This window comes from Rhinoraja longicauda, chromosome 8 (assembly GCF_053455715.1).
Source record: "Rhinoraja longicauda isolate Sanriku21f chromosome 8, sRhiLon1.1, whole genome shotgun sequence".
NCBI classification, from domain to species: domain Eukaryota; kingdom Metazoa; phylum Chordata; class Chondrichthyes; order Rajiformes; family Arhynchobatidae; genus Rhinoraja; species Rhinoraja longicauda.
Window position 1 is genome coordinate 28,803,304 of NC_135960.1, and position 18,839 is coordinate 28,822,142.

Below are 18,839 nucleotides of genomic sequence, written 5' to 3' on the forward strand. Positions count from 1 at the left end.
TTCTCCCTGTAATTGTTGGCACCCTTACTAATCAATCTCTACTTAAAAAATACCCAATGACGGCCTCCAATGCTGTCTGTGGCAATGAATTCCATGGATTCACCGCCCACTGGCTCAACAACCTGCTGTTTATTGTATTATTGACTGTCAGACATACCAATGTTCACACATGCATTGAAATTATGGTCATAGCATAAATTTTCAATTAAAAAATCTATTCAGCAGCCATAAGGACTTGATTTAATTCCCCTTCACAACTATTTGTATTTTAAAATACCTTTGTTTCCAAAACTGATGAGGCATCTCTCTTCATGAAACACGGAAAAAAAACCACAATTGCAACCCTTTGTATATTGTATAGTAGGCAGAATCAAATGCCATTTAGCTCAACTATATAACTGCAATTCGGAGGGAATATTGAGAGGAGACGATAAGGAGGCAAAGAAAATATACTTACTGCTGCAGAAACAACTTGTGCAGAAACACCTTTAAGGACTGATCGCCGAACAACTGAACCATGAATGCATGAGCTGATATCTGAAACTTTTTTTCTTCTAGAAAAATGTTTAATGAGGGAAAAGAGGAAAAAGAAACTGTGTGAGATGCACCTCGCTATTGTTATGTTATTCTGCCATGAATTCACTAACATTCAAAACTAGATTTTAATCTAGATGCTAAATTAATCAGTCCCAAGATTAGTCAAGAGAAGTAATTGAAAGAGGCAATGACAGATTTATTTCAGCATTTCATGGTTTCCATGATAAATTTCTCATTAGCACTGACAAATTTTGTTACAGTCAAAAAGGTAGAGTTAAATAGTTCTGCAGAACTAGTTATCAAGAGGCCTGATGATCTGGACAGCTCACAATCACCAGTTTAAATCCAACCACAGAATTTAACCTGCAGAATTTTGAATTAGTTTATTAAATTGTCCCGGAATACAATGTTAGGGAACCATGAAACCTCCTCAACATAAAAATGCATCCAGCTCATTAAAGTAATTTAGAGAAATAAAAATTACTATCTCATCCTTGTCCAATCCGTGACTTCAGACTCAAGACAAAGTATTTGACTTTTCTCATTGATGTTACCAAACAAGCTGGAGACACAAGAAACACCAGAAGCTAGAATTTTGAGCAAAACACAAAGTGTAGGAGGAACTCAATAGATAACGCAGCATCTGAAGTGAATCAGATAGATCAAGGGTACTTAAGGAGGTGGCTCTAGAAATTGTGGACGCATTGGTGATCATTTTCCAATGTTCTATAGATTCAGGATCAATTCCTGTGGATTGGAGGGTAGCTAATGTTATCCCACTTTTTAAGAAAGGAGGGAGAGAGAAAACGGGAAATTATAGACCAGTTAGTCTGACATCAGTGGTGGGGAAGATGCTGGAGTCAATTATATAAGACGAAATTGGGGAGCATTTGGATAGCAGTAGCAGGTTCGTTCCGAGTCAGTATGGATTTACGAAGGGGAAATCATGCTTGACTAATCTTCTGGAATTTTTTGAGGATGTAACTCGGAAAATTGACAGGGGACAGCCGGTAGGTGTGGTGTACCTCGACTTTAAGAAAGCCTTTGACAAGGTCCCACATAGGAGATTAGTTGGCAAAATTAGAGCACATGGTATTGGGGGTAGGGTACTGACATGGATAGAAAATTGGTTGACAGACAGAAAGCAAAGAGTGGGGATAAATGGGTCCCTTTCAGAATGGCAGGCAGTGACTAGTGGGGTACCGCAAGACTCGGTGCTGGGATCGCAGCTATTTACAATATACATTAATGACTTGGATGAAGGGATTAAAAGTGCCATTACCAAATTTGCAGATGATACAAAGCTGGGTGGCAGTGTGAACTGTGGGGAAGATGCTATGAGGTTGCAGGGTGACTTGGACAGGTTGTGTGAGTGGGCGGATGCATGGCAGATGCAGTTTAATGTGGATAAGTGTGAGGTTATCCACTTTGGTAGTAAGAATAGGAAGGCAGATTATTATCTGAATGGTGTCAAGTTAGGAGAAGGGGACGTACAACGAGATCTGGGTGTCCTAGTGCATCAGTCACTGAAAGGAAGCATGCAGGTACAGCAGGCAGTGAAGAAAGCCAATGGAATGTTGGCCTTCATAACAAGGGGAGTTGAGTGTCGGAGCAAAGAGGTGTTTCTGCAGTTGTACAGGGCCCTAGTAAGACCGCACCTGGAGTACTGTGTGCATTTTTGTCTCCAGATTTGAGGAAGGATATTCTTGCTATTGAGGGCGTGCAGCGTAGGTTTACTAGGTTAATTCCCGGAATGGCGGGACTGTCATATGATGAAAGACTGGAGCGACTAGGCTTGTATACACTGGAATTTAGAAGGATGAGAGGGGATCTTATTGAAACATATAAGATTATTAAGGGGTTGGACACGTTACAGCCAGGAAACATGTTCCCAATGTTGGGGGAGTCCAGAACCAGGGGCCACAGTTTAAGAATAAGGGGTAGGCCATTGGGAACGGAGATGAGGTAAAACTTTTTCAGTCAGAGAGTTGTGAATCTGTGGAAATCTCTGCCTCAGAAGGCAGTGGAGGCCAATTCTCTGAATGCATTCAAGAGAGAGCTAGATAGAGCTCTTAAGGATAGCGGAGTCAGGGGGTATGGGGAGAAGGCAGGAACAGGATACTGATTGAGAATCATCAACCATGATCACATTGAATGGCGGTGCTGGCTCGAGGGGCCGAATGGCCTACTCCTGCACCTTTTGTCCATTGTCTATTGACCCAAAATTTTGCCTGTCCACTCCCTCCCCAGGTGCTGCCTGATCCGTTGAGTTGCTCGCACTTTGTTTTACCCAAAATACTATTTGGTATTTCCACACAGCACCAAACCTGATGTAAACCTTTGCATGGGGAAATGCCAGCACATATCCATATCCCATCCCATCACCCAAAGATTTAGAACTATTGCAATAAACATGAATTAGGAATAATTCACCCATTAAATAAAATGATAATCATTTATTATTTGTAGGAAAATAACTGCAGATGCTGGTTTAAATCGAAGGTACACGCAAAATGCTGGAGTATCTCAGCGGGTCAGGCAGCATCTCAGGAGAGAAGGAATGGGTGATGTTTTGGGTTGAGATCCTTCTTCAGACTGAAGAAGGGTCTCGGCCCGAAACGTCACCCATTCCTTCTCTCCTGGGATGCTGCCTGGCCCGCTGAGTTACTTCAGAATTTTGTGTCTACCATCATTTATTATTTAATATGGAAGATTACTTTTACTTTAAAATTGATTTGCAATATAAATTGTTGAAGGGAACAAGAATGGTGGAAGATATTATAAGTCGTGAGGGAAGTTTTCTTCTGTTGGAGTTAGGCCCAGCGCAGCTGCCAGGCAGAGTCACAGTTTATCACAGTTTGTCTGCAATCATTGTTGCCACTCTGGACCATAAGACTCCTTTTTACAGTTATAGTACTGGAATAACATGAAAATAAACTAAAAGGAAATGATATTCTCAACAAAATATAATAATGGGAATCTGAAGTAAACACTTCACTTTTCATGTTTTCCTTCACCTTAAATCAAGGAGAAGGCAACTAACGTTGAAACACGGCAATATAAAGAACTAGACCAAGTGGACCCGTTGGGCCCAAACCTCCTGCATTGGTGCAGTACCCTGTCCTCCCCCCCCCCCTCCCCTCCCCTCTCTCCTCAACCCCCCTCCCCTCTTCCCCTTCCCCCTCCTCCCCTCCTTTTAAATTTTAAAATGTGAATAACTTTAAAAATATAACACCGATTTCAATAAAACTACTTGCATTATCACTAAAGTGACAATGGTGAGTAAGGTGGGTCTAAAATTGTCGCCTATCGTGTACCGTTTTGGCTGAGGTTCAGTCACAAACAAGATAACAAACGAGAGTTTTAGTATATAGTTTAGATGCACATTATTTTAACAGAACACTTGTAACTCCTAAGGATAACTTAACCAATGAATTAAGCACTCCACATATCTCTTACTCTAAAATATTCCACCATTCTAAATACAAATCATCTGGATTAGGTCTCACCATTTAATCACTACTCATTATTTATTATTTAAAATATTATATAAAAGACAAAATATCTGATCCATTAGTTCAATTACAGGAAGTTACTTCAATGCCATTCCATTAGATCATCCATTAGGCCTTTCCACTTAGCTTCTCATCCAAGCAATGGCGAAAAGTAAATTAGTCATTGAAGCACAAAAACATGGAAAATGAAATTAAAGTAAAAATAGAAACATAGAAAATAGGTGCAGAAGGCCATTTGGCCTTTCGAGCCAGCACCGCCATTCATTGTGATAATGGCTGATCATCTCCAATCAGTAACCTTCACCCCAATAGCCCTTGATTCCACTAGCCCCGAGAGCTCTATCTAGCTCTCTTTCAAATTCATCCAGTGAATTGGCCTCCACTGCCTTCTGTGGCAGAGAATTCCACAAATTCACAACTATCTGGGTGAAAAAGTTTCTTCTCACCTCAGTTTTAAATGGCCTCCACTTTATTCTTAGACTGTGTCCCCTGGTTCTGGACTCCCCCAACATTGGGAACATTTTTTCTGCATCTAGCTTGTCTAGTCCTTTTATGATTTTATACGTCTCTCTAAGATCCCCTCTCATCCTTCTAAACTCCAGTGAATACAAGCCTAGTCTTTTCAATCTTTCCTCATATGACAGTCCCTCCATCCCAGGGATCAATCTCGTGAACCTACACTGCGCTGCCTCAATAGCAAGGACGTCCTTCCTCAAATTAGGAGACCAAAACTGCACACAATACTCCAGATGTGGTCTCACCAAGGCCCTATACAACAGTAGAAGGACTTCTTTGCTCCTGTACTCAAATCTTCTTGTTATGAAGGCCAACATGCCATTAGCTTTCTTAACTGCCTGCTGTACCTGCACGCTTTCTTTCAGTGACTGGTGTACAAGGCCACCAAGGTCCTTGCACCTAACGAAGCAGGTGCAAAGATAAAACACCTATATTTAATTTTTACCTTACCCACAATTCCAGATTCCAGTCACTTTCTGACTACTTATTAATAGAAGAAACTGTTCCCTATAAACACTCACCGTTTTAGGTTTGTCCTGTCACCGCTGTCGGAACTAGCAAGAGAAGAAGTTTCACCAGAGTGTGCATCGATGTTATCTGTATTCAAAAGAGTTGGGTCCTCCAATATAAACGATTCATCTTCATCTTCTGTCTGTTTGAAGGAAGGGTATGGTGGAAAGAAAAAGGACAGTTGCATCATGATGTAATTGAATGTGAGGTGATGTTTCACCTCACTGGAATGGAGCCTCAAAATAACGAGCTGAACAATCATGGCTGAAATGAAAAGACATTTATTTACCACACATGATAATGAATCCTGTAACCCCATAAGAAGCCTGTGTTGGTGCTCATATTTTGGGGATATTTAGAGAATCAATAGACATGGTATTACTTTCGGAATTGTTTCTGAAATCAGTTTGCCACAATTTTACTGAATGGCAGAGCAGGCATGAGGTTCGGAAAACTCTACACCCCTTTCCTTTTTGTTATTTCATAAGTGTACTTCAAAATATTTCACTATTTTTCTTATCTAAAAGATTAAAAGAAAAAAATAATTGATTCTTCTCACCTCCAGATTGGACCTAATTCTCAAAAAAATATTATCCGCAATAATTTAAGCTGGCAAAGCATGAAACTAGAAACGCAAAGGGATGAAGAAAAATACAAATTAAATGGTGCAGGATTATGCTGTGGGAATGGTCATTTATTATATGCTTGCGGTTTACCAAATAAGTGAGTTCGGTATTCCGACTGAGCATGTGCAGGTCATTGGTCGTGGAGGCATAGAATTGTCGCCAGCTGATCTACTACATATAAACAAACCTTTCTTTCATCCATTTTTTCCAGTTTTTCCCCATATAGGTAAGAAAACACTGTTTTCAAAACTGTTAATTTGGTGTATATATGGTTCATTAGTAAAAACTACGATGATTTTGTAGGTTTTTTTTGCTTTCTGTGGCGAGTTCCCCTCAACTCTCCTCGACTCTAACGTCCCAGAGCTGTGGCACTGCAGCAGCACGGACTGGAGGCAGAAGGTTCACCGTAGAGCGGATCGTCACCGACCCAGAGCTGGGACAAGGTAAGAGATTGCAGCGCCCCCTCGCAAACAACAAACTCAAGGAAACTTCCCACCTGGCCGCCGCCGCCACTCACCCCGGGGATGCGAGGCTTCTGAACAACAACTACAACAGGTGTTTGTTATTTCGCTGCGTTAGAGGGAGACGGGGCCGGGGAAGAGAGTGGAGTGGCGCAGATCTCGCTGGCGCTGGGAGAGAGAGAGAGAGGGAGAGAGAGAGAGAGAAGGAGCAGCCCCCGCAAGTGGCGGCTCTCCTTCACCGGACCCTCTGACACCGTCCCCCTTCCCGCGCTCCCACCCGCTGCTCCCTCTACCCCGACTCTCTCCCCCCCCTCTCTCTCTCTCTCTCTCTCTCTCCCTCTCTCTCTACCCCCTCTCTCTCCCCCTCTCTCTTCCCCAGCGCCTGCGAGATCTGCGCAGCTCCTCCACTCTAAACTGATGCAAGCTCATGATGCAAAGAATGAAGTGATTAAGGCCAGAAATTGCATTAGCATCTTTTAATCATGTTAAAACTACATTATGATTCACTCCAGCAGCGCTTATAGAAATTGCATAAAGATCACCAACTTTAAATGCGGGGAAAGATCTAAAAGGGTCCTGTGGGGCAACGTCTTCACCCAGAGGGTGGTGCATATATGGAATGAGTTGCCAAAGTGGTTGAGGCAGATACAAAAGCAACATTTAATAGATATTTGGACAGGAAAGGTAGGTCGACTTGGACAAATCGGCCCTAAAGGCCTGTTCCCGTGCTGTATTACTTTATGACTGCTATTTAGCTTGATCTTAATTACAGGTTTTTCTCTTGATTTTACATTTAATATTTCTCAAAAACACAAGAACAGGGTCATGTGTATTTATTTCGCAAAGCAACCGCTCATTACGATCACCAATCAATTTCCAATTACTGATAAAACTAATCCTTGCACCAAAATAACTGTGACCAAAGGGTCATTATAATAATCGTCACAAAGTTTTGCAAATCATTCCATCGAAACAGAGAATGGAGCATGATAATAGAAGACATCTATGTAATCAATCAAACCAGATACCCTTAATGTCCTTTAGCATTAACACAATCATTTGTTCCACGATATTAGAACTAAATCCCTTAAACTACACAAAAATATCATACAAGAAAAAGAATCCTGGCAATAAACTCTGGAGTTCTGCGAAGATTCACCCAATCTTTAACCTGTAATTATTGCATGCCAATTAGCACAATGTACATTTGTTTTAATTTTACGTTTCCAAAATTTAAAGTTACTTTTGTTAAGGTGCCTCTCATTTCAGGACGGGTCCCAGATCTCCAGTGACACTACTTTATTTACAGTCCTAAGGGATTCAAATAGATGGAGTCAATGAATCAGGCAACAATGCCTTCAACTTATAATTTGGTGTCCCCCATTTTAAAAAAAAGACTAGACCAAGTGGACCTGTTGGGCCCAAACCACTCCTGCATTGGTGCAGTACCCTCTCCTCCCCCACTCCCCTCTGCCCCCCCCACTCCCCTCTCCTCTCCCCCTTCCCTCTCGCCCCCCCTCGCTCCCCTCCCCTCCCCTCCCTCCCTCCCCTCCCCTCTCCCCCCCCCCCCCTCCCCCCTAGGGTTGCCTCTCCTGCATTGGTGCAGTACCCTCTCCTCCCCCTCTCCTGGGAGCAACCCGCAGTTGCCTTAGCAACCCGCCTCCCGGCCCAGGCGGTCGCCATTGGTGGAGCGGATTTGGGGGAGGGGGAAAGAGTCCTGTCCCGTCCCGGTTCGGTGTGTAGACAGCGGCGGCTCTCCCACTGTTGCTGAGCCGCAGGACTCTGGGCGATGTGGGGGAAGGCGCTGAGCCGGCCGGGGAGAGGAGGGGGAAGGGGCGGGAGGGGGCAGCCGAGGGCAGGCCCAGCGCCAGGCCTCGACCTTCACCTCCAGCGATGCCTGGCCTCACCGCCGCTGCTGCTACTGCCGCCTTTCCCCTTGGCTCATCTCAGGCTCGCGGCTGCTTCCACCAGCACCGGACCTGGCTCTCCCGCCCCCAAGAGACAGGCGACCAAGCCCTGCTTGTACCCGAGATCAACGAGCCCCAATTGCGCAGGCACGTAAGCGTTTGTTCTGTGCTCGCTTGGATGCGGTGGCCATCTTACGTGAGTATCAGATCAACGGGGCCCCAACTGCGCAAGCGCGGTTTTAAAACTTTTTAGATGTGAATAACTTTTAAAATATAACACCGATTTCAATTAAACGTCCCCGGGACGACGGTGAATAAGATGGACCTACAATTGTCGCGCTATCGTGTACCATTTTGGCTGTAGTTCAGGAACAAACAAACAAGAGTTTTAGTATATAGATGGAAAAGTTTTATTTTAGTGTAAAGGTTACCTCATTCAGTATGCTCTCCAGGGTAGGTGGTGTATCCACTTGAGGAATATCAAATTCTTTATCATCGATCTGCTCAACAAGAAAATTAGGTGTTTTATTTTTCTGCATATGAATAAAGAAATGACTAGCAGTTATCATGTCCTTTTCAATAAAATTACAGCCAATTATGAGATTTTGCTTTTACCCAAGATATGCCTCCTTTTCTTGACCAAAGCCTCAATATTTCTTGTCATCCAGCACCTGCATCTCTTGCCCTTCTCTCCAACAGGAATATGCAAGCCTTGAACTCTCCCTCTCTCGTTTAACAGCCTCCCCCAATCACTGTTGAAAGTTCCCAATACCATCAAATGTGACCTTGCCCCATTTTAGGACTTGAACATTTGGCCCAGTCCTAATCTTTTTCATAATTGCTCAAAAACATATAGAACTATGGGCACTGATCCCAAACTGCTCCCCCACTATCACTTCAGTCACCTGCTCAGCATTATTTCCCAAGAGAATGTCAAGTTTTGCCCCTTGTCAAGTAGGACCATCCACATAAGAAGTTATAATAGCCTAAACTTAAAAAAATCAAGCTTTTAGTATTGTGGCAATCCTAGTCAATATTTTGGAAGTTAAAATCGCCCTTGTTTATGACTATTATTCTTGCAGTTATATCTCATCTCCCACAATATTTCCTTTCTAATTTAGCAACACATTACATCAACAGAATAATCTATTTTGGTAAGTTCAACATCTAGAATATTGCAATCTGCAAAAAATAGTGATTTTAAATGGGCAAACTTTACAAGTCCTTAACGAATTCAGTGCCGTGTTGTTAGGACTATTCACTGCACAGTCTTTGTGTAGTCAAAATCCTGTCCTCACAGTGAAAGGACAGTTCACTCTGTTCTGTGGCACTACCACCATACTAAATGGAGTTGCCAGCGAACAAATCTGGAAACTCAGGGCTGGGCATGCATGAGGCACTATGGTCTATCAGCAACAACTGATTTATACTGATCATAATCTGTAACCTCAGGCCTTGGCATATCCCCCACTCTAACGTCACCATGAAGAACTCTATGAGCAGTGCAGGATAGCATGCCAGCAGCAGCACTAGGCACAGAGAGAGAATCAACCTGGTGAACCTACAAGTCAAGACTATGTGCATGCCAAGCAACATAAACAGCATGCGATTGATAGCGCTAAGCGACCCTCACAACCAACGGATCAGATCTAAGCTCTACAATCCAACCACATCCAGGTGTGAATGGTTGTGGACAACTGAACTCACAGAGTGAGCCGGCTTCACAAACATCCTCATTCTCAATGGTGGGCGAGACTAGCACATAAGTGCAAAAGAGAAAGATTAAGCATCTGCAAGATATTTCAGCCTGATGTGCCCGGTGAATGATCCATCTTGGCCTCTTCCAGTGGTCCCCATCATGAAAGTTACTACTCTTCAGCCAAGACATCCAGAAATGGTTAAAGACATTGGATACAGCAAAGGCTATGCCTCTGGCAAATTTCCAGCAACAGTATACAGAATAGTGTACTGAAGACTTGTGTTCCAAAACGTGCCATGCTACAAAACTGGCATCTACCTGACAATGTGGAAAACCAGCATCTGCAGTTCGTTCCTACACAATGTGGGAAATTGCCCAGGTATATCCTATCCTATCAACAAGAGGCTAAACAAATTAATCCTGGCCAATTTACCACCCCATTAGTCTGCACTCAGTCATCAGCAAAGTGATGGAGGAGATTTTTGTTGGTGCTAACAACCGGCACTTGCTTTGCAGCAACCTGCTCACAGAAGCACAGTTTAAGTTCTGCCAAAGTCACTCATCTCCTGACCTCATTACAAGCTTGATCTAAACTTGGACAAAAGATCTGAACTCCAGAGGTGAAGTAAAACCCCTGTCCCACTTATGCGATTTTATAGGCGACTACAGGTCACTAGGCTGTCACCTGTATGGTCATGAGTAGTCCCCAAAGAGTCGTAGCGTCTTTCTGGTCGCCATTGGATTTTCAGGATGTTGACATTTTTTCAGCGACAGTGGGTTTGACACCAAGGAGCGTAGCTTGACGTTTCCTGACATCAGTGCTGTTGTAGGTTGTCACCAGCTGATGTAGGTTGGCGCCGGTGCTGACTTCGGTGAATTCCATTTGCGACTACCTACGTCAACCTACGTCAACCGGCGACAGGTACCAGCGTCAAGAGAAGTCAATTTGCCACAGGCATTGGGAAAACCCAAGTCCACAGAAGTCAAACTACAACAGCCAGTCGTGACGCTGATGAATGGTCCATGTACGCCTAGATCGGCTTCAATCTACGACAACTTGAAAGTTTGTAAAAACACATTTATTTTCTTCCAGTTTGACAAGAAGCCGCCACTGCCCAGTATGTTGAGTGAACAGGAGTTTGATCCACTTGAGGGAACCTCTGGATCCAACCCCTCCACCAGTCAGCAGCACAGCAAGAGGAGCACAACCACTGCCAGCTCCACCACATCACCAAATCAGGTGGAGGAGAGAGAGGAAGTCAGCAGGAGCTGATCAAGGTGGTAAGTACTTTTGGGGAAATTTTTGGCAGATTTCTCTTCTCATCCATCCATCCATCCATCCATCCATCCATCTTCTTCTCCTGCAGCTCATGCAACAGAGACCTTTTTTTGGTGTTAAAACTTTTGTTTGTTTCAATATCAATAAAGGAAATGCTTGACATTTTGACGGCAAATTGATGTATGAAGTTATTGTATTTCAGAGTAGTGTCTGATGGCATCACTTTCAAATAGTCATGATGCAGAATGATTGGAAACCCTACCATGCACCCCCTTTTATAGGGAAACAGGGAGATTCCATTGTTTTGGAGACCAAAATGACATGAATTGTCTTCAGTTGTCGCCGACAGGGTTGTAGCTTGTCGTAGCTTGGACGTAGGTTGTCGCCTGTGTGGTCATAGGTTGTCGTAGGTGGCGTCGTAGGTGCGGTAGTAGGTGGACGTCCTACTCGCGACGACTGGGTCGCCGGCTGTCGGTAGCTTGCCGTAGCCTGACGTCGACTACGTGGTAGGTTGTTGAGGAAGTCCAGAACCATGGGTCACAGTTTAAGAATAAGGGGTAGGCCATTTAGGACTGAGATGCAGAAAAACCTTTTCACCCAGAGAGTTGTGAATCTGTGGAATTCTCTGCCACAGAAGGCAGTGGAGTCAATCCACTGGATGTTTTCAAGAGATAGTTAGATTTAGCTCTGAGGGCTAAAGGAATCAAAAGATATGGGGAGAAAGCAGGAACAGGGTACTGATTTTGGATGATCAGCCATGATCATATTGAATGGCGGTGCTGGCTCGAAGGGCAGAATGGCCTACCCCTGCGCCTATTTATCTAGGTTTCTAAGCTTCTTAGTTCTTCGAAAGTTTCTGCTTTTCTTTACGATTCCAACATCTGTTATTTAATTTGTTTTCCATTATGTGGTTTCCTCCCACACTCCAAAGACGTACAGGTATGTAGGTTAATTGGCTGGGTAAATGTAAAAATTGTCCCTAGTGGGTGTAGGATGGTGTTAATGTACGGGGATCGCTGGGCAGCACGGACTTGGTGGGCTGAAAAGGCCTGTTTCCGGCTGTATATATATGATATGATGATATGATATGTTGCATAACTCCCTTACTCTTCATTGAAATGCAAACGACACCACAATTCTTCGGCTCTTCCTCAAAATGTTGTCATGGACATTTAACTTGAGAATCTGGGATAGCCCTTGATTTGACACCTTATCGCCAAGGTGACAGAGGGGAGAGAGGTATTTACGCACTCAAATATCTTGAATGGATCTCTAGCCCAATAAACAGATTAATGAAGACTAATCCACTCCCTAGCAAGGGGCTGTTGGATTGATTCATTCATGCCAGGTAGCTTTAGGCCTCAGGTTGCATGAATACTATATGCTCACTGAGAATCTAATAACATAAACAAAATGAAAATGAAACTTTAAAAACATCCAACTTATACTGAAAATGCAGGGATGTAATTGTGGAGCTGGCAATTTCAACACTGGCATACAAGTTGAAGCAATCTGGGGCACTGCCTTCCAATGCGAAAGCCCCAAAATGTCACTTTCCATGTTATTATTGCACAGTTCATCTTTAGCGGTATAACTCATCAAGTAGGGTGTCAATTCATTAAAATATCGTCTTATTTCAACCTACAAGTCGCAATACAAAACCTAAATCAGGCCCATCGTGAATCAATAAAGCAATAACATACTACGATTGTTTTGGACACAGTGTGAAATCCACACCACCAAAAAGATAAACAAACATGAGATCAGTGAGTGGGCAACTAACACGAAGTCACTGTGCATGAAGAACGAGCTTGCTGTCTGCCAGAGTTCCTGGAGACTGATCAGAGGAGTCAAGAGTGTTTTATTGTCAAGTGTCCCAGATAGAACAATGAAATTCTTATTTGCTGCAGCACAACAGAATACGTAAACATAGTATACTGTAAACAATATGATAAACGAGAAAAAAAAGTTCAGTGTGTATACATACACATACCCACAAGTGCACACACCTATAAAAAACATATCCATATATATATATATGTACACATACTCAAAAAACAAACAATAGTAGTGCAATAATAATAATAGTCTATTGCAGTGGTGAGAAGATGCAGCGGAAGGGGCAGGAGGAGGGTCGAGCCGGGCAAGGGAGGACAAGAGGCTGGAAGCAGCAGAGGAAGGGCAGTGCGGGGGCCAGCAGGAAGTGCACTGAGGGCAGGGCAGGCGGTGCCCGAGGTGATGGGGCACTGCGCCCGCCGGCGCTTACCCCGTCGCCATCGCTCAGGTTGATCTGTGACGACGCTGACACCAGGCTCTGTGTGTCGGGCGACTCCGACATCTTCCCTCCGCCCCTCACCACTCCGTGATCTGCAACGGGAAGCCCCGCCCCGTCCCGCTGCTGGCGTCACCGAGGCAACTCCCCCCCCCCCCCCCAGCGCGACGTCACCACGGCATACGTCATCACGCAGACAGCCGCCTCTGACTCGAGAGCAAAGATACTAGAGGAACAAGATAGACCACTCGACCTTAAAAACCGGAGTACGTCATGGCGCTATTTTAGTAGGCAGAAACTTGCAGAAACATTTTAAAAGAAAAATAACAAAAATCTGTGAATTGATAGATGAGATATATTCTGTATTTTAATAGTATAACATACTATTAACATACTATTTAACACACTGTCCCCCCTAAACACTGATTACACTGCGAGAGGCATGGCGAACGGCGGGGTTTGCCTACTAAAATGGTTCCTTTGCGAACCACACTTCAGTAAACGCGATTTCAACGGAGTGGTCCATCTTGTTCCTCTAGTATCTTTGCTAGGAGATGATTGACAGGGGGCGGAGGGCTGCATGGAGCTGTTCTGCACATCAACGTTCTGCACTCTCGGACTTCACCACCAAAGTTAAAGCTCCCCTCAAACTGCCGTGTGGATCATAACTACTTTTTCTGAGTCTGAAGAAAGGTCTCGACCCGAAAAGTCAAGTGTTGCTTTTCTCCAGAGATGTTGCCTGACCCGCTGAGTTACTCCAGCATTTTGTGTCTATGGTGTAAACCAGCATCTGCAGTTCCTTCCTACACATATATTTTGTTGTTGATTGAGGGATAAATAGTGCTAGTGAGTGTTGGAATGCGCTGGTGAGGGTAGGAATAGGAAGGTAGGATAGGATAGGTGAAATCAGAGCTGAGGAGTTGGTGCAGGGGGAGGGATTCAGATTTGTGGATCATTGGGATTTGTTCTCGGGGCAGAGGTAATCTTTACAAGAGGGTCACTCAGGTTGAACCCGAACTGGAGGAGGGTGGGGGGGGGGGGGGGGGGGGGACAATCATATCTTGACAGGTTTGCGATTGGCAGGAGGAGGGCACCTTGGTACAGAAGTCAATGACAGTAAGGTCAGAGGTGTGGCAGGAAGCTGGGAAAAATAATTGAATTAAATTGCATGCATTTCAATGCTACAGCTCTGACTGGTGGACAGGGTATGTGTGACGTTAAAGCCATTAAGGAAATCAGGCAAAGGGAGGGATAGGACTGGCAGCCTCATGTTCCATGTTACAGGTGCTGCAGGTGAAACGGAGATGGGGGTAAAACGAGAAGAATTGCTTTTCAGATTAAGAAGAACATCACAACAGTGGTCTTAGATAGTATTGAAGGATCGTCCAGAGGGGGTCTACAGGTGGAGCTGAGCAATAAAAGGGATGATCGCCTTTTTAGGACTGTACTACAGGGCCTCAAATAGTCAACAAGAATTAGAGAAAGAAAGATGCAAGATTATTAGGACTGCCATACTTCAAAGAGCTTAGATGAAATGAAATTCATCAACTGTGTTCACTAAGTTTCCTCAGGGAATATGTAGAGAACCCTCAAAGGAGAAGGCAAAGCCTGACCTACTCTCAGATAATTAGTGGATGAATCGCAGATAATGCAGACTGGCTAATGTGCCTTAATTTAAGAAGGGTTGCAAAGCCAAACCTGGGAACTGTAGACCACTAAGCCTAATATGTGTGGTAGGAAAGTATCTGTAATGGATTTTGAGGGATAAGATATACATGCATTTGGAAATGTAAGAAAATAACTGCAGATGCTGGTACAAATCAAAGGTATTTATTTCACAAAATGCTGGAGTAACTCAGCAGGTCAGGCAGCATCTCAGGAGAGAAGGAATGGGTGACGTTTCGGGTCGAGACCCTTCAGTCTGAAGAAGGGTCTCGAACCGAAACGTCACCCATTCCTTCTCTCCTGAGATGCTGCCTGACCTGCTGAGTTACTCCAGCATTTTGCGAAATACATGCATTTGGAAAGCTAGGGATTGATTACGGATGGGCAGTATGGTGAATTGAATGTGTAGTTAAGGAATATGATAGAGTTGGAATTATGGAGACATGGCTATACGGTGAACAAGGCTGGGAGCTAAACATGCAGGGGTATTCAATATTCAGGAAGGATAGACAGAAAGGAAGAGGAGGTGGGGTGGCATTGATGGTTGAAGAAGAGATTAATGCAATAGCAAGGAGAGACATTAGCATGGATGCTGTAGAATTGGTATGGGGAGAACTGCGAAATAGCCAAGGGCAGAAAATGCGTGTTGGAATTGTACACAGACCACCAACCAGCAGTAGGGTTGGGGACAGCATCAAGCAGGAAATTAGGGATGTGTGTAGAAAATGGGTAGTCATCATGGGTAACTTAATCTACATATAGATTGGGCCAACCAAATTGGTAGCAGCATTGAGGAGGAGGATTTCCTGGAATGTATACGGGTTGGATTTTTAAACCAATATGTAGAAGAACCGACTAGAGGGCAGGCCATCCGCGACTGGGTACTGTGCAATGAGGAAGGATTAGTTAGTGATCTTGTTGTGCAGAGTCCCTTGGGCAACAGTGATCATAATAGGGTGGAATTCTGCATTAGGATGGAGAGTGACACGGTTAATTCAGAGACTAGGGTCCTGAACTTAAAGAATGGAGACTTTGAAGGTATGAGACTGGAATTGGCTAGGATAGACTGGCAAATTATACTTAAAAGGTTGACAGTGGAGATGCAATGGCAAAGATTTAAAGACTATATGGATAAACCCCAAAAATTGGTCATCCCTGTCTGGCGAAAAAATAAAACAGGGAAGGCAGCTCAACAGTGGCTGATGAGGGAAATCAAGGATAGTGTTAAATCCAAAGAAAAGGCAGGTAGCAGCAAACTGGAGAACTGGGAGAAATTTAAAACTCAACAGAGGAGGACAAAGTGGTTGATTAAGACGGGGAAAAAGAGCATGAAAGAAAGCTCACGGGGAATATAAAAACTGACTCTAAAAGCTTCTTTAGATATGTAAAAAGGAAAAGATGTGAAGACAAATGTAAATCCTTTGCAAACAGAGACAGTTGAATTTATAAAGGGAAACAATGAAATGGCAGAACAGTTAAACGAGTACTTTGGTTCTGTCTTCATTAAGGAAGACACAAACAATCTCCCAGAAATACTAGGGGACTGAGGATCTAGTGGGAGGGAGGAACTGAAGGGAATCCACAGTAGTCAGGAAATGGTGTTAGGTATATTCACAAAATGCTGGAGTAACTCAGCAGGTCAGGCAGCATCTCGGGAGAGAAGGAATGGGTGACGTTTCGGGTCGAGACCCTTCTTCAGGTAAACTGTTTCGGTAAACTGTTGGGAATGAAGGCAGATAAATCCCCAGGGCCAGATGGTCTGCATCCCAGAGTACTCAAGGAGGTGGCCGTAGAAATCGTGGATGCATTGGTGATCATTTTTCAATGTTCTCTCGACTCTGGCTCAGTTCCTGTGGACTGGAGGGTAGCCAATGTAACCCCACTTTATAAGAAAGGAGGGAGAGAGAAAACATGGAATTATAGACCAGTTAGCCTTGGAGGGGAAGATGTATGAATCGATTATTAAAAATGTTATAGCAGCGCATTTGGAAAGCAGAGACGGGATTGGTCAAAGTCAGCATGGATTTATGAAGGGGAAATCACACTTGACTAATCTGGAATTATTTGAGGGCGTAACAAGCAGAATGGATAAGTGAGAGCCAGTGAATGTGGTGTATCTGGACTTTCAAAAAGCCTTTGACAAGGTCCCACACAAGAGATTAGTGTGCAAAATTAGAGCACATGTAATTGGGAGTAGGGTACTGACATGGATAGAGAACTGGTTGGCAGACAGGAAGCAAAGAGTAGGAATTAACGCATCCTTTTCAGAATGGCAAGATTGACTAGTGGGGTGCCGCAAGGCTCAGTACTGGGACCCTAGTTATTTACGATATATATTAACGATGTAGATGAGGGAATTAAATGTGACATCTCCAAGTTTAAGAATGACACAAAGCTGGGTGGCAGTGAGGGCTGCGATGAGGATGCTATGAGGATGTAGGGTGACTTGGATAGGTTGGGTGAGTGGGCAGATGCATGCCAGATGCAGTATAATTTGGATAAATGTGAGGTTATCCACTTTGGTGGCAAGAAGAGGAAGGCAGATAATTATCTGAATGGTGTCAGATTAGGAAACAGGGAGGTGCAACGAGACCTGGGTGTGCTTGTACGTCAGTCACTGAAAGTAAGCATGCAGGTACAACAGGCAGTGAAGAAAGATAATGGCATGTTGGCCTTCATTGCGAGCGGATTTGAGTGTAGGAGCAAGGAGGTCCTACTGCAGTTGTACTGGGCCTTGGTGAGACCGCACCTGGAGTATAGTGTGCAATTTTGGTCTCCTAATTTGAGGAAGGACATTATTGCAATTGAGGGAGTGCAGTGCCGGTTCACCAGGTTAATTCCCGGGATGGGCGAGACTGACATATGATGAAAGAATGGGTCGACTGAGTTTGTATTCACTGGAATTTAGAAGGATGAGAAGGGAGCTTAGAGAAACAGATTGGACAGGGTAGATGTAGAAAAAATGTTCCCGATGTTGGGGGGAGTCCAGAACCAGGGGGTCACAGTTTAAGAATAAGGGATAGGCCATTTAGGACTGAGATGAGGAAAAAAAATTCACCCAGAGTGTTGTGAATCTGTGGAATTCTCTGCCACAGAAGGCAGTGGAGGCCAATCCACTGGATGCTTTCAATAGTTTTTTTTTAATAACCAAGAAGGTTGATGAAGGTAGGATTGTAAACATAGTTTATGTGGACTTCTGCAAGGCCTTTGAAAAGTTATCTGGAACGCTATAATCACATGTGATCCAGAGAGAGCTATCTAACTGGACAAAATCGTCTTCATGGTAGGAAGCAGAAGGAGGTGGTGGAAGCTTGTTTTTCGGACTGGAGGCCTTTGTCTCTTGGTGTGCCTCAGAGATCAGTGCTGGGCCTATTGCTGTTTGTCATTAATATCAATGTTTTGGATGAGAATGTACAAGGCAGTGAATATTAAGTTTACAGGTCAGATTCAAATAGTTGGTATCATGGTCAGTGAAGATTGTGGAAAAAATTAACAGAGGGAAATTAATGGAACAACAGACTTTGAGGTTTTCTTCAAGAGACTTTATATGACGGCAGTTAGCTGCTCACCAGTTCTCTGACTTCACGGCAGAATTAGCCGACAGTTGTACTGTGCAGTAAACAACTTTTTTTTTTCAGATACAACTATACGAAAATATACTTCATCATTGGCTATATGTCCTGCTGCCTTCATAACAACCTGGAGCTCAATGCTCTTAAGACAGTGGAACTGATTGTAGACTTTAGGGGCCCTCCGCCTCCCCTCCCCCTACTCACCATCAAAAACACCACAGTCACATCTGTGGAGTCATTTAAGTTCCTTGGAACCATCATCTCCAAAGACCTTAAATGG

General features: G+C 43.9%; 1 protein-coding gene across 3 annotated transcripts in view; it reads right to left on the reverse strand.

Annotated features, from left to right (window-relative positions):
• The window catches only part of vps8 (VPS8 subunit of CORVET complex), a 432,205-nt gene extending 418,795 nt beyond the window's left edge, over nt 1–13,410 (reverse strand). For 2 of the 3 annotated variants that reach the window (XM_078403485.1, XM_078403483.1), the window contains exons 1-4: nt 13,317–13,410; nt 8,504–8,572; nt 5,090–5,220; nt 458–554 (exon numbers count right to left, since the gene is read on the reverse strand). In XM_078403485.1, the coding sequence (XP_078259611.1) occupies nt 458–554; nt 5,090–5,220; nt 8,504–8,572; nt 13,317–13,388 (369 nt within the window). In that variant the 5' untranslated portion in view covers nt 13,389–13,410. The remainder of the gene's footprint in view (nt 1–457; nt 555–5,089; nt 5,221–8,503; nt 8,573–13,316) is intronic. The other variant, XM_078403484.1, reaches the window with a different exon arrangement.
• Nucleotides 13,411–18,839: the final 5,429 nt, after the last annotated feature.